The 25,838-nt window shown below is 39.9% G+C and overlaps 1 protein-coding gene across 8 annotated transcripts in view; it reads right to left on the bottom strand.

The window, feature by feature from the left end:
* The window catches only part of CD44 (CD44 molecule (Indian blood group)), a 49,965-nt gene extending 24,863 nt beyond the window's left edge, over positions 1-25,102 (bottom strand). For 6 of the 8 annotated variants that reach the window (XM_056492498.1, XM_056492502.1, XM_056492504.1 and 3 more), the window contains exons 1-6: positions 24,879-25,092; positions 7,011-7,176; positions 4,918-5,054; positions 3,633-3,704; positions 2,794-3,033; positions 1,845-1,937 (exon numbers count right to left, since the gene is read on the bottom strand). In XM_056492498.1, the coding sequence (XP_056348473.1) occupies positions 1,845-1,937; positions 2,794-3,033; positions 3,633-3,704; positions 4,918-5,054; positions 7,011-7,176; positions 24,879-24,945 (775 nt within the window). In that variant the 5' untranslated portion in view covers positions 24,946-25,092. Of the gene's footprint in view, positions 1-1,844; positions 1,938-2,793; positions 3,034-3,632; positions 3,705-4,917; positions 5,055-7,010; positions 7,177-24,878 lie in introns of all 8 variants that reach the window. The other 2 variants (XM_056492500.1, XM_056492503.1) reach the window with 2 other exon arrangements.
* Positions 25,103-25,838: the final 736 nt, after the last annotated feature.

Raw genomic sequence — 25,838 nt, 5'->3', positions numbered from 1 at the left:
ACTGAATATTTGATGACTTCTCAGAGAGATGCACAGCTTATACTTTACCTCTCTCTAAAAGGAGTTCTAGGTTACTTATTAATTTATAATGCAGTAAAATTAAACTAAATGCGTTAAACGCTTGGGTGTTAAAATGATGTTTCTGAGCAACAGCCAAAGATACCAGGTGCATTACTTTCATTATCCTTTTTTTTTTTTTCCCCAGAGAACCAGTTTATCAATCCTAACCCTGTAAACAAACATGCCAATGCTATCACTTCTGTGATACACATATATCAGTATTGACATATTTTATCACCCTGCTCTACAGTTTCTTTGATCTTTTCAGATCTTAAATATCTCTTGTTTTCCCTCTGTCTTGCCCATGAGAGACAACTGCTAGCAACAGGAAGGGACATACATATTTAGGACCAATACATTTGATAATCAAGTAATAAAATGAAAACAGAAAGTGTTCCTGTACAGAAACAATGCACAGCTTTTTGCAGTGAGTACAGAAACACCAGTACAAGGAAACATTAAGTCACACCTGCACACAAAAGCAAACATATAGAAGGGAAAAATCACCAACAGAGTAAACCAAACTTCCCACTACTAAGTGGGATTTTCTGCACCCTCCACCCCTTACAGGCAACATTTTGTAATGAAAGCCTTCAGTGGAAACAAGCACCAGAAAATTCTCTACTTTTTTCAAGGTTTGGGGTAAAATAAAATTAATATTTCTTCTTCCATCTACATACTTAAAAGGCGTTACTAGCCTTCATGTCTTCTGAGGAAAGATGTTTGGGTTTAATAATTTATGTGTTTTAGCAGAGTTTTTGCTAACTGTGTAATGCATACATCATTCTTCCTCTGTCCTGTGATTTCTAAACACAGTGACGAGGGCACCATTTCTACAAGTCACTTAGACTATTTGACCACATATCAGCAATCAAACAGACAATCAAGCAAATTCCTCATGAATTCCCCTGATGGGAAGCCAGTGGGAAGAAACTTTCATTTCTATCAGTTTGATCTTTACTACAACATGCCTCTGAAGATTTCCTCCGTATAATTAAAATGTTCTCCCTTTAGGTTCAATTTATTTTCTGTGGCAAAGATCTTTATCACTCTAACCATAAGAACTAGTGTGAACATATGTACATTATTTCCACTTTAAAATGTGCAAGAGGACTTCAAAAGCTTTTTATTTATTGTAGCTGATGTGCACCACATATTTGATAAAATCATCACAAGCAATTTTTCCAACTGGGTAAAGCTATTTAAGGACAAAGAAGAGAAAATGGCTACTGTTCTTTTGGGTCCTCAAAGACTGTGGAGCCACCACAGCCTCCAATTTTTTCTCATGCATATTTCCAACAGCAAGAATGAGATGAGTTTTTGCAGTGCACAAATGGCTTGGCAGTTGGAATTGTCATATAAAGGTTAGCAAGGCCATGGTTTTGACATTCACAACCATAAATATATTAGAATAACATCACAAATCTACAAAAATATCCTTTTCTACCTCAGAAACAAATTGACTTCAAGTGATAATAGGTTGTACTAATTTGTGGTGCCTCATAGAGTAAGTAGGTGTGATAAAAAAGCCATGGGAAACCCAAAACAACAATCTTTCTGAGCTCAGGTACAAGCATTGAAGAAAACATACTGTAAATTATTTTGTTCCCTTTGTCCCAGAGTGAAGTTTATTTCCACTTAACCAGTGTGGAAAGTAGTGTATTTGAATGCCTTTCCAATTTTTGAGGTGTCGTATACTTCAGCACTTACCAGAATGCTCTTCTGTAAGAAGAAAGCAGTTTTAATTTATGTATAAAGTAGTTATTATGAAACATAAATCTTACTGGGACTTGCAGGATACTGTCCTTCATCTTCATGGAAATTACCAGCCACCGTCCCCAAAGTGATGTCAGGTGATACAGATGTAAATTCATCATCTGTATGGTGATGGATAAATCGTTACCATTCCAGTCGCTCAGTTGCAATGCAGTACTCACAAGCACTTCAAATATTCTACCCTGCAAGCTTCATTCCTTCATTTGTTGGTCCAAGAAAGAAGAAAGATGCAGAGCCCACACAAGCTTACCTTACTGACACAGTGAGGATATCACTCAAACAGAACATTTGAAGAGGAGAATGTATTACAGTGATAATGGACATTCTGGCCACCATCTGTTCGTGTGATACAAGATCTCATTGCAGCTGTACACCGTGAGGACAGGGATCTTAGAGCAATGAGTGAAGTTACTCATATTCCCCTCTGCTGATTTTTGGTTTAACCCAAAAAACTAGACTACTCATGCAAGCAGAGATGGTAACAGAAATACACAACACACACGTTGGGGAATGTGGGGAATGTTTCTGATCCTAGTTCCTTAGCAAGAGAATCTTAGGATTTATCTTTTGTGGTGGTAGCTACATGTTAAAACATGCCATGAGTATGCCACCAGTGAAAAGTAATTTTATAATCCTAATGCTCTTGCCTTTTTTTTTTTAATTTTTAATTTCAGTATATATATATTGAGGATAGTGATGCAAAATATTGGTATCCTTCACGGGTAAGTTATTGGTAATTTGACAAAAAGCCTGCAGTCACACAGTAAGCTTTACTGTACTTAGAGGGTGAATTATACCTCTATCCCTAATGTTCACTGGGAGTGGGTCAGACTTCTGATAATTTCAGCCACACAAGCAACATAAAAGATTAAATAGAATAAATAGAAAAGAACGTGGTGTTTGTATTTGGCAATATGATGTTGCGTATTTGAAATTAGTGGCAAGTGCCGTCCTTACCATAATCTTTTCCAGACATTCCTTTTTCGCCTCCTCCAGAAGTATGATCTGAGTATGAGACTGGAGTAGGACCCCCATAATACGAGGGGCTGGATCTCCTGATGGAGGCATCCATGGGAGTTGTCTCATGAGTGGAGCCACTGCCTGCGTTTTCCTCGTCCCCCCCCGAGGTGGAGGACTCTCCGCCGGCGTGGCGCGTGCCGTCCGCGTTGAACCGGGAGCCGTCCGCGTTCTCAATGACTGTGGGGAGGGAATGAAGCAGCTGATGCCACGGAGAGACACAGCTACAACAGGGAGCAACACCTGTGCATTGATACCAGCTCACCCATTTTAGCCCTCCCATCTAACCCAGATCACTAAAATATGTCTAATGCATATATGATAATTGTATATTCGTCGCATTTGTAGGGCCTGACTTGCGTCACTCATTTTTATCAAACTGCTTGACTTTAACATAAAATTTAGAGTTGGCAGAAATAATTTACTGTGGGTCTTTTTTTCAACTTCCAGCAGCTTTTCTAACAAGCAGCTCAAATCAGATGTAGGAAGGTTGCAGTCTTAACCAATTTCCTTTATGTCAAAGGGATCTTAGAAGCTCCGAGATGCCAAAAATGTCAAATACCTATATAAAAAATGTTTGGTACCCTGAGATAAACCAAACTCCCCAGTCTTTAGGGGAAGACAAGTGACTGGTTGCTTCAATTTCTATTTAACATCTCTTAACCGATTTTTCTAACGTTTTGCTTGGCTTTTTTAATATTAATGATCATTTATGTAAAAATAAGATAACCAGTTACTATAAATTGAGGAAGTACATGTCTTTCTAATCAGTACAGTACCTGTTTCATCATGATTGCTGAGTAAAGAAGTATCTATTTTTACAACCGGCTCACATGTTTTATCTGCTGTTTCTGTGAAAGAACGAAAATAGAAAGGATTAATTTGAAAAAAATTAATTTAAAAATCACATGTATAACCACATCAATTGTACATAATTACAAAAGTTCAGATGAGGAGGATTGAAAACTAACTTCCAAACAAATGTTATTCACTGATGTACCACCTTCTCAGGTGGGGAACTTCAAGATTGTTCTGTCAGCTAACAACGAGATTCTCCATTTCCATAACCATTCCAGACAATGGCTGCACTCAATGCCAGTTAACACAGCCTTATGAACCGGTTTCAATGCAGTCAGACCCACTGCCATGGTGGCAGTGGCAACTCTAACCCTTTTTGGCTGACAAGACCCCGTCCCCTCCGTGGAGAGCTCTGCAGAGGCAGAGTGTGCCCTGCTCTGGTGGGCACTGCTGGCTCCTGGGGGCTGGAGTGCCCCCCTTGGGGCTGGTGTATGAGCTACCTGCTCATGCTGCTGGTAGGGAATAATGCTTGGGAGCAGTCATAAAGATCTGGAGGGCATGGACACCACCACAGCAGCCATCTGTGAACAGTCATCTGTGAGTGACAGACAATGGCAACTCACATGGTGCTACACCAATGCAGAGATTTTTAATTATATCACTACCAAGAACAAAATATAAAAAATCACTGCATTCAAATCATCCATGAAAAGTTTTTCTACAGTTTTCTGTGAGAACTTTCTGCTTCCACTACGAATGTCACAACCTACTGAAATTCAAGGTCCTTGAAGTTAGTTTAGAGTTTGTTTTCAAACAACGTGTTCAGCATCTGTCATGGACTTTATACAGTTTCCTAATAATTTACTATAACATTTCCAACTAATAAAAAGTTGAAAACCTTAGATGAACACAGTCTGCTGCTGACACACATTGCTGTCCAGCTGCCTTGTGCCTAAATGGAGATTTGCCTGAGCAAATAGTGAATGGATCTGCAAACAGGACAGCAGCAGCTGTGTCCATGGGCCATCACTTGGAGCTGCTGCAGGTGGCAGCCACTCCTAAAACACAAAAAAACCTGCTCTTGGCTGTAAAGCTCATGTCTGCATGTGCAGAAGAGCTGAGTGCCATGGCTGACAACAGTGATGTCTCTCAGATTCACAGCTGTGTTTATTATATAAGCCCTCATTCCAGTACCTTAAGCAGGAGATTACATATGTTATTTTTAGTTAATCTGTTTCTCAAATGCATCATAAATCATCTCCTTACCTGTCTCATTGTAACAGTATGCATCATACCGAGCAGTTGTATTTGCTGATAGTTTGTAAATGCCAGTGTTATTTGCTGCACAAAGGTGATAGGGATTGATCCGTGGGATAACAATATGCCCCACCACGAAACCATACCTGGAAGAACAGAGGTAAATAAACCATATTACTCACTATAGCAGATGTCACCTCAAACATTAAGAAGCTGCAAAGAAGACATTACTTTTAAAAGTGCAGGCATTTATTCATATTGTTTTGTTGCTTTTTCATTTGAGTGTTCCTTTCTCACATGCAGCTGCATCAGGGTCCAGTCACTCAGCATAATTTTTTATTTAATTTCCAGACCTAAATCCATTTAAATTAAATATGCACCGTATTAGTTAGCTAGAGTGATCAGTTCCAGAGCAAGGCAGTGAAAGTGAGGGAGGCAAGTGCAGTTTGTACTATCTGACATTAAATTCCCATTCTTTAGGGATTCACATTTTCATTGCTTTGACATAACACAACTCTCAGTGACACTTCACACAGAAATGTTGAGGGTTCAATTTATGGTACCTGAGCAAGTTCAAAGAATAACTGCAACACACATCATTTTCTGCAAAAATTGACAGCCTAGTAAAATATTCAAATAGAAGAACCATTCATCCACAAATTCTTCCTATATCTTTCAGTTGAACAGTGTGATTATTGTGCACAGAGCTCACATAATTCAGTGAAGACTGTGGTTACATAAGGTACAATACAATATTACTGTTCTGTAATCCTGGAACACCTCATTGATTCCAATTTAACTGGAGAAGTGATAGAATGGTAACAAGAACTGGGGTTTGGTTTGGGTTTTGCTTTACTTCTTGGGAGGAATGATTTATAACAAGGAGTAAATGTCACACCTTTACAGTTTTTTATCTATGAACATCATTCCAGCTTCATGCCTAGTGTGCAGATACTTGCACTCTGAAACTCTCTTGTAGGTGGAATTATAAATTGCTTTACTCACACTCCCAAGTAAGCTTACAGTGGTGACATTTTACAAACCATTGTTGACCTACTTGTGTTATGTTTTGTCGATTTTTATTATTCACATACATCTTATTCACATTTGGATGGTTATATGCAGTATATTTTCCCTCTCTTACTCACATTTAATAAGAGCTAAAGCTTACTGACAAGGACTGCTTCTAGCACAGGATCAACAAATGAAAGTAATAGAGTGGGCCAGAAGGAAGGGAGGAAGAAATCCCATCTACCTGGCTTACATGTCCAAATCTGTCATCTGGTAAATTGTGAATTAGGGAAAAACTGGAATATTAATTAAAAATTACAGCTTCCTCCTGGGGAAAAAAAATCCCTCTTCTTCTTTCAATTGTCTTTATATTTCAGCTTTAGAAAAGACTTTCCATAGTTTAGAGTACTCATAATTGCTTGCACAGAAATCTCTACCCCTATGCATTATTTAGGATTTGATCTCTAAATGTTGTGCAGTGCTGGGCAATTCAGAATGCTGTGTATGTTCATGGGCCAATGTCAGAAGAAGAACATGCCCACTGTGTTATGAAGGACTTTCTCCTTCAGAGTAAAGAAGTGTTTCTAGTCTTTACATGGTACAATTTTAAATTACATTTCCACCTCTGATGGAGGAATCCTCCAAGAATTCTCTGTTCACGTATTCCACCACCACAATTCTTGTGAAATGAACAAGTCAGAACAGGAAATAGTTGCAAGCAGTAGTGATGTCAGTACTATTTCTCATGGTACCAGAGTGAAAGCCTTAAAATTCTGAAGAAACAAATGAATTGTTCAGTGACACGCTAGGATCTGAATATCTTCCTAAAAAGATCATTATTCTGTGAATATCTTGTTGCCTTTAGATTTTATCTGTGAGAGATTATGGTTTTTTTAAAAGATATATAGTAAAACTATATGAATCAAGGACCTACTTGTTACTGGACACAGAGCAAAGATACACATACACAAAGATGTTTTGTTCACTACAGAATATAACTTATTTAGCTAATCTTAATCTCTACAGTAAGTCAAATGTAATTATTACACTAGTGGTGTCATGATACGTTACGTTTTCAAGAATTTCTTTACCTGCAGGTTTCAAATCCAAGCTCATGAGCTTTCTTCAGCTGCTCTAGTGTTGCCAAGGTACTGTTGAGAGCCCTGCAGAGTTCAACTGCTTCAGATCGTGTGAGACTGTAGCGACCATTTTTTTCAACATGAAAAACTCCTCCATATCTGCAACTTACATTGAATTCTGTTGCCAAAAGAAAAGAAAAAACAATGTTAAAAATTAGACCTAATGCTTCACTGAATACCTGGAAATTATTTATTTTCAAGTACAACGCTTTCAAAGCAAACCCACAAGTAACAGCTACCAATTAATTCAGAAAAAGCACTGCCACTTTCAATCACCTTTTTCATATTTCCCCTCTTTGGGTTGAGGCATGAGTCAAATCTCCAGCCTCCCAAAACTAGCAATACAACATGTTTTTGTGAGGTCTCCAGGACTTTTAACATGCCATTAACACTATTGTGAAGATGAAAGGGTTAATTATAATAATATCAATACAAATTAGAATAATCATGTGTGGAGAGAGAAATGGGGAAACAACAGGACACTTCAAAGCAACATGAATTATTTTGGCTTCTGCCCCACCTTTGCCTCAAGAGAAAAAACACAGTTGCAACTCCAGACTAGAATGACAACTGCAGAACACACTTCATAGGAGTAGCTATGATTTCCAGTGCAAAGAGGAGCATGACTCATTTTTATCTTAATTTTAATGGAAGTTCCATGTGCAAGAATGGGAAAAATAGACCAGTCTTCTCCAGTTTGAGAAGGCTGTGTCCTTACTGTCCATTTGAAAAAACAGATGACATGTAAAAACTGCTTTTCTAAAAAACACAAAATGCAATTCGTACACATCTGCACTGACACATTTCCTATAAATAATGAGCAATTTCCCTAATGTAATTTTTGCTTGACAATTTTGTTCCATAGCATAGATGTGAAAGCAAATGATAGTAATCAAGGCATGCACTCCTTCTTTAGTTACTTTTGTCCATTCATAAATTGATGTCATTCTGTGTACAGGGAATTTCCTCTGGTAAAGCACTAGGAATGTTCCTTTCTATAGCTCACAGGAACCACTCAAGGAGATTAAAAAACCGGATTAGATGCAGACAGGGTGATGCATGAGAGGACAACTATTCACAGCATGGGTGGGAGTCCAACAGTCTTGAAGCTTGCTGGTCCAAAGGAGCTCAAAAACTGTGCACCCAATCTTGAATATCACAGGCAACAGAATTAATCAATATTATTACTTGGATAGCCTTTCCACAAAAAGAATGGAAAAATATCTCTTCTCCAACCATTCCCCCTTCCCCAGTATACCAGCTGACAAAAACATCTAACTTAGACAAAATCAATTTGTATTTCAGAGTTAACAGTCTTGCTGATTACAGTTCTTAGTATTTTTCATATTTTTATTATCATATGTCATTAAAAAACATTTGGCCCTTCTGCTACTCCTTGACTACTGCTATGGGATGGAGCTGCTCTCACATTTGCCATGCTACTGACTTTTACTTTCATATTTTTATTTTTATTTTTTTTTATTTATTTTTTTTATTTCATATTCAAAGCCTGACATTGTCTTGGAAGTTGTCCAGTCAGTAGCTGCATTCAGCAAAAACGACCTAGACAAGAAAAAGGTTTCTCTTTAGTTTTACCTTCTTGATTCTCTCTTCCTAAAACTTACTCTGTGAGGCCCAAGAATTAATGATAAATATGGGGAGCGGATCACAAACTTGTATTTGATTACTTTAAAGTAACAAGCTCAGAGATTTTAGTGATAAATTTTCTTGAACCATTGACATATTTTCTGATAATTTTAGGCTAATTTTAAAAAGCTTTTACTGTGGAAGCAGCACATACACTTGCTTTGGGTTCCACTTGATTGCAGTTAATCCTATAAAGTGAAGTTCACTTTTGTTTAGAGTGAGTTGATTTAGCTGTCATCAAACCTCAGCCCATTCCTGGTTTCAACACTACAATTTATGCTCTATTACCACTCTGAGCTTCAGTCATAGCCAGAATTCCACTTAGAGCAATTCTGCTGTTTAAAAAAGTAGGGTTATTTACAGGAAGAGGCTTAGTGGAACTGCATGTGAACATGTGTGTATTTTCCATGGAAAGGCTCAGCCTGGTGGACCCTGCACAGCAGGACCCTGCTGGGAGTGCCAGTGCTGCCCAGCTGCACTGCAGGCATGCACAGGAGCCAAGCCAGGCTCCCAGGAAGCCTGAGCAGCGTGAGAGATCACATGGGTGTCCAGGAAACCCCAGGAAAAGTGTGGCAATCCAGTTCTCAAAACCGGGTTTGAGGCCATCCAATTCCTTGGCGCCGTGCCCTGAAGTAATGCTGAGCCAGCATCTTTGTTTTCACTTTGATGATATCCTCCACGCCTACCATTCCAAAAGTGCCACTGCTGTGGCAGAGACACTCTGTTCATGAGGAGCTGAGTACGGAAAAAGGACCAAAGCAGTACCCAGAACTCACATGGTATTTCACAGCCTAAGCAAATTGCGTAAATTCAGCATCTACTCTTTGGAAGCAGTGATTACGACATTTAAAAATGACAAAATGCAAACCCAGAGCTATCAGGGGACACAGCATTTTTACTGTATAGTCTCAGACTTTAATGTTCACACAATGGGGACCCTTAACTGAATTAACGAAAAAAATTTTGATCACACCAATAAATACCATATAAAAAATAAATGATGGGATCGAAACTAAATTAATGTCTTAAATTTTTTCCCATGCTGAGGCTTGTAGAGTAATTTTGAGTTAAAGAAGAAATATGACTGTCAAATTTAAATTAAAGCATATACTTCACCTTTTCTCATGGGGCAGGAAGGTCAAATCTGTTAATTTTATGTTGATTTTGCTTAGCTGGCTTTAACACAGTTATGCAAAAGATGGATTTTTATTGTGTTCCAAGAGCCAAGGCAATGTAAACCTCACTCTGCGTGACAAACTATTGCTTTTAACGTTTTTGAAGCTTCAAAGGGCTGACTCAGAGTGGACTCACAGTGAAACCACCAACGGCACACCAACTTTCCCTCCTTCCCCCTGTTAGAGCTGTCTGGCTTTGGGGGCTGACAGGACACAATCCTTCCTTTCTTCCTTCACCCACATGATCTGCTGCAGCTGTTTAGTAATAGCCCATAAAGAAGGCAAACAGGGCAAAATCCCTCTGAATTGTCACAATCATTATCTCACCCAGACCATGAGACTGGGTGACACAAACCACAGCCATGGAGTGCTCCTGTCTGTGCTGAGCTTTATGAGCATGGAGAACACAAACTTCCACACAGCCCATTTCTGACCATCTTTGCTGGGATTTCTGGTGCCCTCTCCCAAGCAGCTGCATGCAAACCTTTCTCTGCTATCCTCATTCACATATCTAAACCAGGTTCAACTAATACTTGTCAGCCAAAATCACTAACTTTGGTTCCCCAGACAATTTGCTAGCTAGAGCCCACTGGTGGGGTAGAATCACCTCACACAGCAGAGCATTGTCCTGTCAGAGAAGTGTGAGTTACACCCTGATAATTAATAGGAGAGGCTTGTTAGAAACTGTCACTGTAAGAAACCAGGTGCAATTTCCATTTCCACCCTGATTCTGCAACCCTTATGTACAATGAGTAACACTGACTCACGCTAACTCTTCCCACTGGAATTGATTTTCCATTAAATTTTTGCTATACTGTATGGATGTCTCATGCACTACTCCCTGCTTTTCATTGTTTTAGAGACACCACCTGGGATTTCATTCTCAAGGTGGACTCTGTCTTGTATTAGAGGGAAAAAAGCAGCTCTTTCAGCAACTGCAGAGACATCAAAGCAAAGCAAGGGGAAGATTTGTGAGCACCCTGCCCACTTGAAGGAAAGCACGTGGAAGACTCGTACGTGCTAACAGACTTCTCAGTAAAACCACATGCTGCACTGCATGGCAACCAGGAAATGTTGGGGGGATGTTTTCGTGGGGATTTTCCTCTTCAGTTTGTGGCTCAAGATGATTGATAGGTCACCAGGATGTGCTAAACTGGGGCTGGCAGCAGAGACAGAACCAGAGGTTTGACAGTTTTCATTCTCTTGGTTTTAATAGAATATAGGATTTACTTTTATTGTAAGAACTTGGTTCTAAATTTATTAAACTGAGTTCTAGCCCTCGGCACATATACATGGACAAGTGTTTCCTTATAATCACAGATTATGGAATCTTGTACTGACACTTCTGAACAGGAACAACCACCAACTTAGCACTGATACCTACATTATGAATATCATCACCTGCTTTCAATGCATGCTAGAAATGAAGTAGCATACTGGAAACAGATTAAAATATGTTTAAAAAAATATCCTAGTAATTACTATGAGATTCCTTTTCATGCAAATCTGAGAACAGGGCCATATGAGTCCTAAAATCTGAGGAGGTCTGGACAATCCAGATCTTGCTCTCAGTTCTGACCTATCTCTAGTTATACTTGGTTGTCTAATTGTTTCTCAAGAAAACGACTTCATGACTAAATAAGAATGCATATTATATTTCCGACTTGAGAAAATGGCCTCCAAATACAAAATTTAATGAAACATTTCAGAATTCAAACATTTGTCGATGTATGCATTAAGTTAGTCTGATTACTGCCATTTTGACATCTGCAAGAACTTAAATGTACAAAAAATATTATTCAGTGATTACCTAATACACTACAACACACATGGCCTGGAAGGCATTATTTGCTGAGTATTCTATCTTTTTTTAAGAGTCTATTAGCAAAAAACTTCACTCAGCAAGTCACAGCCCAGGCAACTGTAACAGGATACAGAGGCTTTTACCTTTATGTCAGAAGTTGGACTGAAGCCCAAGTCAGTGATGAAAACCACTGGATAGCTGTTTGCTAGGTTATGTAAAATGATTCATTAATCCCAGCCACAGTCACTAATAGACACGTGTCGACATCATTAAACACACCTATACTTGGATCCCTGGGGGCATGATGAGGAAAGGAGCACTGTGCTGGGAAAAGAGGACTCAAAACTGGGATGACTACTCACTGATCAAAATTCAGAAGTCAAATTTGCAAGATCCACATGAAATGAAGCAAGCAGTCCTTTCCATCCCAACACAAAAGAGCCAAGGATCAAGCCACACGTATCATCATTAAGTGTGGCTGGTTTTGTGCTCTTCCAGTTATGGTATTCTTGTTCTGCTAACCACCATGCTCTAAAGAGAGTAGAGAAACAAGTCTAGAAATAGACCACCTACTCCATAAGCAAGGCTTTTCCAAATAGTGACAGTGACAGTAAGTCTTCACAGATTCTTGAGAGCTGGCCCATGAAATACTTTCCTTGGAGTATTGCCAAGTTGTGAAACCTACAATGATTTATAGGAAATACATTTCCAGATTTAGTGGCAATAAACCGTATTTTTGGTTTTCAAAGTATCCCCTGTGGCTACTTAAATAAAGCAAAATAAGAGGTTTGTTTTCCAGTTTGAAACTACCCTTAATTCTGAAATTAAAATAATTCATTTGCACAAAACAAAATAAAATCACCTAAGAAAGTCAGGTTTAAATGTTTACATGGCTACAATACATGTAGATTGTTTAAGGAACACAGACAAAAGTTTCCCTCAGGGATTTTTTATAATGTCATATTTTCATTTCAGATTGGCATAGAAAAATGGACTAAGCCTTGAAAATATTAATTCCACATTCTTGTATCCCTAATAGATAGCTGATATTCAGGGAGAGAAAAATTCTCTGCACACCTGGTTTTTAAAGACAGCAATGTCCAGGAAAACTTTAAAAGGGATTTACCTGCAAGTTTGCAAGGAGCTCCTGCTATAAATAGAGACAACGTATTCTTAGTAGTTGGGTGTGGTGACAAGAAAGTGAAGATGACTCTCCATAGATCCAAAGGTGTAAAGTCAGAACTTTCTTTGAAGTTGTGCCTAAGCTGTTTCTACTACCCAGTTATATTTGGGTACCTAGTAATTAAGTCTGAAAAAAGCAAAGAAGAGTGAAGCCTTCTCACTTTCCTGTGTGCTGCTAGCTGCATGAAGAGTCATGGGACAGCCATGCTAACCTTGAGGTCCAAGTGGGCTGGTGTGGATCTCTGCAGAGGAAAAGAAACGTGGCCAGAGGTATCCACAGAGGCCAGAGGGAGGTTCTCCTATCTCCAACAAAAATCAGCAAGTATTCCTTGCATTTCTGTCTCACTTCTGGGAGTGCACACTGGAAATGGGATGTGGGACAAAGCTCATGCTGCTGACTTTTTTCCAAATCGTTGTTCCTAATGAATCTGCCTTCTGAACATCGAAGTCTTTGTATCTGTTTACTGATGGACAAAAATCTCCAGTCTCGTAACTGGCAGCTCTCCTGGCTGCTGCTTTAAAACAATGGGTGTGGGGTAGTGCTATTAATAAATCAAGCATTCACAGAGTCACTCAAAATGCAAGTAAGTACAAGAAATATGCTTCAGTCCTCAGCAGCTGCTGTAGGAAGAAAAGAATCTGCTAATGCATCTTCCAATCATACTTTATCTGCGTGGTAACTGTTGCTCTGGTAAACATCCTGAGTGAGCCTATACTGTGTCATCACTTATGATAAACCTCCTTGCTGCTGACATTAATATTAGTCTTTTTGTAATAGTCTCACCCAATGGGGAGCTGAAAGTTTTCAGTCTCCAGTAGAACGTGGTACAGCTGCGCAGCACCTCGGGGGAAAAATTGCAAGCAGTGATATCATAGTCTGCAATTAGTTATCTGATATGCCCCCCTGGAAATGATGAAAACATAATCATCACTGGCGATACGGAGAGAGCTCCAGGCTGCACAGAGAGCAGTCTAACCCCAAAGGCTGACTAACAAGGCTCTGAGGAGAATCAGTTGGATCAGCTCCATGCAGCCCAGGTGAAGGAACACACCAAACAGAGCTGGAGAATAATAGCTGGAGTCTGATTTTCACTGTTTGACCTATTTAGTTATTTGGTTAAAGGCAGCTGCCACACAGAGTGGCTCAGCAGACAGATCCCCAGCCTGGAGCCCAAAGGGCCTTACTCCTATTTGCTGCTCCGTCACCTATCCAATCAAAGAAAGGAACCTCAGGAATCTTTTCAAAAGCTCTGAAAGCCAGCCAGTTAGACAGAGATAACATTACTCTGGTAGACATACTGAAAAAAAGGAGGCTGCTCAGAATATGCTTCACAATGTAGGACATGATCTGTAGAAGTGGAAGGGAAAGTTCTTATGCAAGCTTCTGATGATGGAAGAGAACATTGTCTCATTCACTACTCCCTTAGTTTTCCCCTAACACAAGAATGACAAGGATCCCATAACCTGTAATCAGATTGCCTAGCCAGCAGGCAACTTCTCCTGGAATTTTTGGTGGCAGAATATTTTCATTTTCTGGACTCTTTGTGACTCTGTCCACCCACATACTAGAGTTTCAAGAATCTTGAGATTTATACTGAAAATGCTGACTTGCAAGAAACTTTCCTAAGATGTATGGTTATTCATACACTAAGCTACATGAGCAGTTAAATTTCTTTAATAATTCTTGCAGCCTTAGTTATGGATCTTTTAGAACTGGTTTAAAAAAAAGACATGTTTAATAACTTGAGTTTGTAATAAATGTCAGTGTGTTCACAATGCTATTGCTATCACAAATATGATAGGAATGGCAATATTTTTTCTACTTATAAAAAAAGTTTATTTAAATTTAACAGTTCATGAGAGGCAGTGAAGATTCTCTTGCTTGAGGGAAGAATGGGAAAGAGGCACTTGAAGTGTGGCCTTGATATTCAGTGATTTCAAATACTACATTAAATCCTACATATATTTAGGCAGTGGAGATACATAAAGGCAATGCACTATTGCTTGCAAGTAATCATCCTCAAATAGTGAAGCATTATTGCTTCCCAAAAGTGCTGGAATCATTGTGACTTTGTTGTGATGCTCATTGATTCTAGTAATTTGTTTTAAAGGGATACAGCTGGATTTTGCAAAAAGATCCAGAGCTAAATCCACATTTGAATAGCAAATGATACAGTGGCAGACTTCAGTCCAGGTACAGTGAGTTCTATGACATTGGATTCATTTTGAGTAAGAGTCAATTTCATCTGTTTGGGACTATGCTATCCTAATAAATATAAAATTTGAGACAGTTACTAACTAATAAAGCACCATGATATTTTTCCCCCACCAAGGACATTAATTGAAGCAAAATTCATCAAGTGGTTTATCAAGAGCACTAGACAAAGCATCCATCCAGGACGTAAGAGTCCAGGCTGGGAGAGAAACACATTGAGAGCAGCCCTGATGAGAAGGACTTGGGATTTGTCATGGATGAAAAGCTGGACATGAGCCACCTGTGTGTGCTCCCAGCCCAGAAAGCCAACAGGATCCTGAACTGCATCCAAGGGAACATGGCAGCAGGGCAGAGGAGTGACTCTCTCCCTCTCTCTGCCCTTGTAAGGGCCCACCTGGAGAGCTGCATCCAGCTCTGGGGTCCCCAGCATAAGGACATGGACCTGCTGGAGCAAATCCACATGAGGATGACTGGAGCACATCTCCCACAAAGAGAGGCTGAGAGAGCTGGGATTCTTCCACTCAGAGAAAGCACTGAGGAGGCTTCCCTGCAGCCTTGCAGTACTTAAAGGGTTTTTTAAAAGAGGGGGAGTTTTTTACACAGACAAATGGTGATAGGACAAGGGGTTAGGGTTTTAAACTAAAAGAGAAAAGACTTAGATCTGGTGTTAGGAACGAGTTCCTTACTGTAAGGCTGGGAGGCACTGGAACAGGCTGCACAGAGAAACTCCAGCCCTGGGAGTGTCCATGACCAGGTTAGACAGAGCCCTGAGCAGCATCATTTAGAGCGTGGCATCTTTGCCCATGGCAGGGGGTTGGAACAAGATACTCTTTAAATTCCCTTCCAACCCAAGCCATACTGTGATTCTGTGATGTCTTAGAAACAGCAGAAGCAGCTGATGCAGTGGGAAACCACTTTTCCAGGTGATTTGCTACCAGCCATTGTGCACAGATCCTCTTGTCTTCCTTGAACAGCCTAAAAACATGTCTTAGACATGCCTTGCTGTAACAAACTGCTAATTCACCTGACTCATAAAACTACTTTCTCTGGATGGGTGGGAGATATTGGGCTACTTCCCAATATAGAAATCAATTCAAGATACCAAAACCATTAAGTTAAAAAGCAAAAGATAGGTTTCAATTAGTCATGTTGCCATGACTTTCATTGTGGATGTATTTGTATCACATCAGGGCTGGAAAAAAGGTGTCAATGCCTTGCATTTGCTGTGAGTCAACAGCAATGTGATTGTGACTGCATCGATAAAATGGCATGACCTGAGCACTATGAGTAATAAAGTCAGACAGAAGACTGATAGTGTTAAGAAATTCAGTGTGGGTCTACAAAAAATTGCTTGTATGAGTGTTTCAAAACACTTACTCTTACTCATAAGGAGTATTTTCTCACACATATTGCTCAGCTGAAGGAAGGATTGCACAGCCAGACTCAGTGATGGATTGCCAAACAGTAACTGAAGAGAGTTTCCTGTTTTTATGGTAAGAGTTTTCAGAGAATGCTCTGGTCCTCTGTGCTCTTGCTCACTTCCCATTCAGTAGAATAATATTTGCACAAGAACATTTTTCTTACGATTAATCACAATGCTTCTTTCATCTGAAATAGCCCTGTGTGAAATCATACCTGCTTTCTGAGGCTGAAGCAAAAGAGGGACAAGGGGCTGGGACTGTGGAGAAGATGTTCTATGTACAGATACATTGCTGTCTCTCTCTTGTCCTACCTGTGCGGTGGGGATAAAAACACTCACTTCCCATGGGCTACAAAAATCACAAATCATTATTTTCTGCTGGCAGCATGTTTGCCAGTTCACTTCTTTCTCACTAGTTGGGAATATTCTTTCTCTGCTAAACACTACTATGTCTAGACTTCAAATTTTAAGTTCTAGGGCAATTTAAATAAATTCAGCCTGACTCCAGTTCTGCTGAAAGTGTTGATGAAAACACCAAATAAGGTTACTCCCTCTTAACCAAATGTTGTAATATTTATATGAACTCCGTGCAATGCATGGAAAAAGAAAAAAAACAAAAAAAAAACAAAAAAAAACAAAAAAAAAAAAAACAGAAAAAGAACAAAATTTCAACAGAGACACCATCTATTTCCAAAGTGCTACACTGAGAAAACCTAAGATGTCAAATCTGTTTCAAGAATTCCAGTTCTTCTGCAATAGTCAGAAGAATCCAGCAGGTAACAAACAGAAGGAATACATCTCAAATGTGCTGGTGTTGAAATGTTTGAATGTTTAAGATACTATAGGATGTATTGAGGAGAGACCACAGGTTTTTGTTACTAATGTCCACCTTCAGCTTTGGATGTGTATCAAGTAAATGTTATCAATAAATACTTTTGTAGGTTATTAATGGATATAAACCTTGCTGGGGCCAAGACTTTCAATGCTGTGGCTATGCTATGCTTTTAAAATGGGTTTGTGATAACACAGAAGCAATTGAAGCAAATAACATCTTTTATATTTTATTTTGAAGGGTAGCCTATTTAGGAACAGAGAGCTTTTTAAATTTTTCCTGCTTTGCTCAGCAAAATAAATTAATTAAAGTGTTTATTAATTTGCAAATGCAAAATTTTGTATAGAAATTCTGCTGTTCTTTAAGGGCACAGTTGCAACATCTTACCAGTCTTGCACTGTTCTTTATGCAATATATTGTCTATGCTGCACTAATTTACAATAGGTCTGGTCCCCACTAGCATATATATAAGTCATAGGAGTTGCTAAGAAATATAAAAGAAGAAAAACTATCTCCAACTCCAGAAGGAAACACAAACTGCTGGTTATATGTACCAGCTGAATTAAAATAAACTCCCATCAAAGTATTATCAGAAAGCAAATTCAGATTTGGCAACTGGTCTTAACAATCTCCCACTCACAGGATATGTCTCCTCCTGGAAAAGTGGACAATTGGGCTTTTTCTAATCCACATGTACCCACAGAGACAGAAAACACTGTCTAGGATATGTGCCTAGAGGTGCCTTGAAAAATCACCTGAAAAATTGTGCTGATCTTACTCTTCCATGATGCTCTAAGATTGCCCCTGCTTCACTGTTTGTAAAAAGAACAGTTATTGCTGTGCTCTGTTCAGTGTGAGCACAAACAATATCCCTGCTTGATAATGTGTGAGACTTGGCAGGTCAAGAATATGTTGAGAAAAGAAAGCAAAACTACTGTAATTCTTTCCCACCCAAAAAAGCAGCCAGAAAATTAAGCCATAAGAATAAAAGGAGAAAGAAAAAAAAAAAAAATTAATAGAACTGATCTTGTAGAAATGTCACAAGACACAAAAATCATCATAGACACTCTTAGAAGAGCTGTGCAATGTTTTATACCACAACAGGGAACAAATTAATCCGGGGTTTTACTGAGGCAAGCCACAAAGCAGGAAAGAAACTTCTCTCTAGGCAGTCACCATGGGAATGTGTCTCACATGCTCAAAATGCCAGGCAGTTACTACTTTTAATACAAGAATTGCCAACAGGATAAGTGCTTCTCTAAAACCTCAGCTGTGTCTGCTCAGTGATGAACTGGAACCACCAAGAATCTCTTCTCAGTAGGCTATAAAATGATTTGGCTACATTCTGGAAAAGAGGAGTTTAAAGGTTTAGAGCTCAATATGCAAACTCAAGGAGGATATTTTTATTTTCTGTGCTAGGAGAGATTTTTTTCCTCACAAGAAGACAAAGTTACTCTGACTAGTGCAATGGAAGGGTGGTATTTTGTTAATACCAGCCCTATAGCCTTTCCCAGAGCATCAAGCTTTAAGTACAAATACTTCCAAAACCTCAATAAGACAGTAGATATTTATCACTAGGAAGTATTTGTTCAAACAGGAGCAAAATTTGACTAAGCTTAAGACACTATTCTCCAGCTAATTATTAAAGAAATTCTAAAGTTCTTGAACCTAAAGAAGTGTTAACTCTGACAGTAGGGCAAAAGATGTAAGTCAGTTCTCTCTTGGCAAACTGCTTCAAACATCCCTCATCATAAAAAGATAAGCACAGAATAAGAACTCTTTAAGGAAGCTCTACTTTGCATTTACTGTTGTCTAACAGGAAACAATTGCTATCAAACTGAAAATAGCTGCCAGTCCTCAGTGAGTATATAGACAGCAAACCCACAAGTAAACAGGATAAAACTGTCAGAGCAATAAAGTTTTGTCTGGTTTTTACAGAACTGCTACTGGCAAAATTGATTTAAACAAAACATGAATTATTTCACTTCCATGTTCTAAGTGTTACTATAGGTCAAATTTATGCATAAACAACATATAGGAACAGAGAACAAAACCCTACATTTCTAAACTCATTAGCAAAAGAAGAGTTTTTTTCTACATTTCTACATTTTCTACATTTCTACATTCCTACACCTACATGTGTGTAAACGATGGAAAAGGGAAAGGACATGTAAATAATGATGGACAGCTAATCAAGCAGGAGGAGGGAAAAGAAGGAAGGGAGTGAAAGACACATTCAGGCTGCACCCTCAGTGTCTCCATCACTGATGGATCATGTTTCTTTAGAATTGGCAAATGCTGCTTTCCCTTGAACCTGCCTGGTGAGCTATTCCATATTCCTCGTGCAGAATCTTTACCCAGAGCACAGGATGGAGCTGGGCTGTCAGCAGTGACATATTGTGTGAGGGGACACTCCACCTTGTCCCCCAGATGTGAGCTGGCCCATGGCAGGGAGTAGGGGAGTCACTCCCATCCCACCCACCCTGCAGCACTGCTGAGCTGTGCCACGTCCCTGCTGCAGCAGGAGCATTTTCCAGCCTGCTCAGTGTGTTTGGAGTGGGCATGTGGGCTCAGAGCTCGATCAGCCACAGCCTGGCTGCCCTGGCACACACCATCCCAGCCCCTCTCTGTACACCTCCCTGCTGGACACCTCTGAGAGGCTGCCAGCTTCAGCTTCTACACCCCAGCTTGGCCAGCAGCTTCTTGCTTCAAGGGGTCTGGGTGCCCATGGAACACCCCTGAGCTCCAGTTAACCTCTCACTTCTGTATGGGAAATCTGCAAGAAACTATTCATTACAGCTACCCACACACACCACACCCTGCTTCTTTACAGACACCTATCCATTAACAAAAATAACAATAAAAAAGCCCCCTAGGGAAATATACTTCTGAGAACCTGTTTTGCTAACATGCTGTCACTGTGAGACATACATAATTAACAAGAGCTGTGCCATAGCAGTTTTTTTTTTTTTACTATTATATGTTCTGTCAGAGGCAGCATCTTATTTATGAAAGCAGGTATTTAGTAAAACAGACATTAGTTGTGAAGTTGAGGATTGCAGGCCAATGCCCTTTTTCTAGGCAGCTGTGCCCTGGCAATCTCTTTTACAATTCTCACACTGCTTTTGGAACAGTATCATTAGCAGAAAGAGAGATGGAAGTTTTAACACAGCTGTTGTATGTCTGGTGGGGTTTTTTTCTTCTTTTTTTTTTTTTTTTTAAGACACAAAACAGACTTAGAGTTTCCAGCTACCAAGCTACATCAATCACCAACAGAAAAGAGGAAAAAAAAGGCAAAGCAAAGTATTTTTCAAACTCCAAATGTAGGTAGAATTCAGGTCTTCTCTGTGATTTTGGTTTGAATTAGCACACCCCGCTTGTGTTCTCATGTTTTTAACAGCTAAAACTGTAGATTATTCTTCAACTCCTTTTGAGGCTTTTTGTTGTTTGGGGTTTTTTTTAATGTTTCACAATATGAGGGTTGGAGGTTATTGTATCAAAATAAGACTGCTGTGTTATATAAAGTTGCCAGTGCTGCCATGTAGAGGAACTGGAAAGTCCCAAAGCCATTGCTTACTAAAGAAAGTTCAATTACGTTCCTAATTGAAAGCACAGACTCAAAAAATGACTGCAGGTTTCGTTAGGCAGGAAACAGTCATGGATGTCTGAACTTTAAATTGCAATTAGCTGAACTTTCTGTCTGACTGGAAAGATTCTCCGAGGAAAACCCCTCTTTTTCTCAGTTGCCACTTCACATTACTGCCTGCAAACTCACTCATGGGATGAGTGCTCTGCCGTCCTTGGGCGGGGGAGCTCCGGCAGCTGGGAAATCACAGCCAGCTGCTACTGATACTGCTGCACAGGCACTGGGGGAGGAAACTGATAATAAACAGCACTGACACAATCTCCCTGCCACTGCTATTAGCAGCACCCATAATGGCCACTGATAATTACAGTGCCCCATAGCTTGGAAATTATTATTACCTCTCCTGGAGGGAGAGATGTCTGTTAAGAGATGATGGACTCCTGGAAAATGACCAGCAGCTGCACCAAACTGGCTTCCTGCCTATAGTCATGGGTAACACTCAGAGAATGGTCCAAACCACCAGCTCTGTCACAGAGAAACCCTGGCAGGGTAACAGGCAAAGAACAAAATAGATGTGGATGTGCTCTACTTTCTAGCAAGCTTCCCTATCTCTATTTTAGGAATCAGTTTAATGCTGACAAATTAAATCAGCGTGTTCCCAGATGCCAGCTGACTCTAAAATATGATGTGTTTTGAGCACCAATAATTGTCCCAGTGCAATGTTGCATTGTTTTCAAAGCAGGCAAGATTACTGTGATGGGTGATGTTTGTTTCACAATTATCCTCTCCGTGAAGTTGTATTTCACAGATAACTACATACATTTAGCCTTGTTCCTGGAAAAACCAATTTTAGAGGTGAGTTTTGCAGAACTCCTTCCCTTGCTCTCTCACATAGTATTCTCTTGAAAATAAAAGACCAAACAGTGATCTATGAAGGGGAGAATTATCATCTTCCATATTGGCTGTATTTTCAAACACTTATTCCGTAGTTCTGGAACAAAAATATGATGCAAGAAGACCAGAAAGTGGATGGAGAAGCCTTTTCACAGCATTTGGAATGTCAAAAACCTTTTAAATTCTTTGATTGATTTACCATCTCTCATAAAGGAACTCTACATTGCTCTTTTTCAACTTCTGTACAGTTGACTACCAGTCAACTATATTCAGAACTAATATTATAAATATTATCACATTTTTTCAACAAGTATTTTAGGAGAAATGAGCTCATGGTTCTCTCTGGTGTTTATCTGTCTATCAGCATGTCATGATGTCTCCAACTCCTGGCACATTTTTGATGTAGCCAAACCTCATTCATGTTTAGGTGATAGATGAATAACTGCAATATTCACACTATATTCAATTCAGGCCTATAAAATTCATGGGAACTCTTCTGGAAGGATACACCACATAGGGATGAACATTTTGTTCGACCTTGGCTGGAGCTACCAGTGGTTTTAAAAGCATTTACTTTAAACAGTTCTTCCTCAATTGTACGATGCTATCTGTCCTCATTAAGCCTTTCTCTGACTTCCTGTTTTCAAGGTAATGGCTCTTCATTGTGGTGAATACCAGTACCTAAAGAATCTTCAAACATTTCTCCAAAGACTGAAAAAAACTTTCCTGCCAGGGTTTGCTGGCTCTGTGTGCGAGTGTTTCCAGGGCAGCTCCATAACCCTTCCACTAAACAATGATGGAAAGTTCAAGAGACCTCTTAATGAAGTCTAGTTACTCTGTACCTTTGGGAAACTGCCAAGATACACACTGGAGGGACTGAGTGAAAATAAACTAGCACAAAGAGCTTCTTCAAGCTGCTTTATTTACAAATTTACACGATGGATATGCAGACCAGGGGGCAGGCAGGTCTCTTCCAGCAGCTGCAGGATTCCTGTCTCAGAGCTTTCCCTTGCAGTGGGGCTGGGCAGCCAACCTCCCTCCTCCCACGGGCGGACTCATCCTCCCTCCTTCCATTTCATCTTTACCACTTATGGCCCAGTTCCTTCCAGTTGGGGGGGGCAAAATTCTGGGATTCGCTTTGTGTTGAGGAAAGCTTGGAGGAAAAAATATTTCTACAAACACGAAATGCTTGCAGGAGGAAATCTCCTCTGAAAACATCATTACCCAGGATGTCAGCATCTGTATCCTCCAGGATCCAGACTCCTTAGACAAGCCATGCCAACACCGTGAGTAAGAAACATATCAGTGACAGTATAGTCACAACACCACAAAAATCAGGATGAGTAAGTTTCTCACTTTTCTCTGTATCTCATTTTTTCCTTCTGAAATCACATTAAGAGTAATTCCAGGTCCTCTTTAATTCAATAAAATGCTGTACTAAAAGGATCAAAATTCCAGTTCAGGAGTTTCCCAACAGCAATAGCCATTAGTCTGTGATACACAGCAAAATCACTGGCTAAAAAAAGAAACCACCACCATCAACTGCTGTTTTGAAATCATTACAGACTACAAAGTCATGCTGGAATGTACTGTATACCAACTTAAATATAATATATGTAGCTATAGTTTAATACCTTACTAAACCAGTAAAGAAACTTCCCTGGAGGGCATATGTGGAGTTTGACACATTTTTTGTATCTTTGCTGAGGGCTCAATTTTGGGGCTTTCTGTCTCACTATAAAATCACATTACTCCCAGAGCCAGTGCAGATCCTGCTCTCCAGGACACTCCAGGCAGCTCACAGAAGTAAAAATCAGCCGAGCAATAATATTTATACAGTGCACAGACATGGAACAAGCCAAAGATTTAAACACATCTTAGACATGCCTTATTTGCTTACAGTAGCCCTGTCCTTTCTCTTAAGCCTTTGTCCATACACCTGGTCTTAGCAAGAGCATTTTGGTACAATGGACACACGATTTTAGAAAGAAAAGCAAAGAGGCTGCCCCAGCTATCACAGATGCACTGGGAGCTTGTTCCCTCTGACACACCCATTCACAGCCTGGCAGCTCTGCAACCATTACAGAAGTATCCCCTGCTGCTCCAGCAAATGAGACATATATTTACTATACACACACACACAGCCCTTGGGTGATGATGGCCGTGAAAAATGCCTTTTGTTAGATTCCTGGAACTGATGAGTACAAGAACAATATAGAAGCACAACTGTTATCCATAACCACTAAATGCCTCGAGGCAGTGGCAGTCACAGTGAGAGTCTGCTGAAAGTGTGGTCATTCCCCTTAAACACAGTTGAGCCTGCACCACGTGAAATTTCAAAAGCTTTTTGTCACTTTGAACATAATTATTTTTCCTCTGTATTAACCTTAGATATAAAAATGCAAATATTTGAAGCAGATAACCAAGCTGCAGGAAGGTAAGTGATAAACAACTGAACTTTGTCACTTCTAGCCCTCTTTCTCCCAAAAGCTCATCAGTCAGCCCCAAAGAGACCTTAGAAAGTCAGAAGCAAGCATGCTTGGCATGAAAGCTCTCCACATTCACAGAGATCCCTGCAGTTCTTCTCCTGTTCAGCAAGGCTGTGCCCAAATGCAGTTTGTTTCAGTGCTGGCTCAGCTCATGTGAACTCCAGAAGGCAGCTGTAAGCTGGGGGGCTCACCCTTCCCTCCACCCCCCTTTGTGCTGCAGTCTGGAGCAGAGCTGGGAGAGCAAACAGCGTTTGTAACAGCAGTCACATTGTCAAAATGAGCTTTGCCAGAGCCATTCCGAATTCCCCAATGTAGTTCTGTTCTCAGTTAAACTTCATTCTTTAATGTTCTGCAATTCAGTTTTTACAGATCTGGAATTGCCCTTTACAAGCAATACACAGCTTTCTGTGATCGTACAGACCAGCACAACTGAGATTACACTCCTGAAACATCTCTGAAAACACTTGAAATAATAAAAGTACAAAGATGCAAGAAAGCTTTTAGCTATTTAGCAGAAGTGCACTTGCAGTCTGAAGCATTAACAATCATAAGTCTTTTCATTCATAAAAATCTTACCTGTTTCTGTTAGACAGAGCTTCAGCAAACATAATCCAAAAGTTGCCCATAAGGAGAAGGTGGCCATTGTTTTCTTGGAACTGCTTTGCAAAATCCAAAGATCCTTGCAAGCTGCAGAGAGCAGAAAAGCCCCGATGCTTGTTAAGCCTGCAGTCAATGAGTCTGAAGTTTGCTGCACTTTTTATTCTGATTCAAAGGCACTGAAGTAATGACATAACTGGGAGGGGGAAGCTCCATCAAAAGTCACACCCATATTGCAACAAAAGTTACCCAGCAGCAGAAGGGGGAGTGGAAGGAGAGCTAGTACTGACTAAGCAGGCACACTTGAGTTTTAAAGAGCCATTCTCTTCTTACACAAGTCTAGTCAAAAGTTATACTCAGTGTGCTTGTAGGAAAATTTGTGTAATCTCTCCCGAGTTACCTCAGAAATGCACTGTTTGTTATAAGCTTTTCCTCCTGCCTTTTAAAATCTCTTCATTATTGCAAACCAAGTGACCATAAAAGCACTAGAGTTTCTGAACCTTTGTAAAGCAGCTATAACAGCCTAGATACTTCCCCCAAATATTTTGCTTATTTATTCCTATCTCACCATTTTCTCTTTTTGTGGTTCAACTAAGAGCAAGTAAAATGCCTGCTCTGCAATGTTTTTGCTCACTGCTGGAGGATAACCTCATGCAGAAGGTAAGGTGAGGCAGTTCAGTTTCCACAGCCTGTTCTACCCTTGATGTCCCTGCACAGGCTGCTCCAGCACAAATAATGAACAAACAAGAGCAGTGAATAATGCCAGTGCCAGAAGTGAGTGGCACTGAGGACTAAGGCTGATATTTTATTGTATTTCCCCTCCTATTCCCGATTCAGAAAGCAGAGAAACAGGATGGAAAGGTACAAGATCTTTGAGTTCAGACAAGGTCTCAGCTCCTGAGGATCATATGTTCATTGCAGTGTGTGGTTTTGTTTGGC

Source organism: Oenanthe melanoleuca, chromosome 5 (assembly GCF_029582105.1).
Source record: "Oenanthe melanoleuca isolate GR-GAL-2019-014 chromosome 5, OMel1.0, whole genome shotgun sequence".
Taxonomy (NCBI): Eukaryota; Metazoa; Chordata; class Aves; order Passeriformes; family Muscicapidae; genus Oenanthe; species Oenanthe melanoleuca.
The sequence above is the reverse complement of the archived record's forward strand: the minus strand, read 5'-3'. Positions and strand labels throughout refer to the sequence as shown.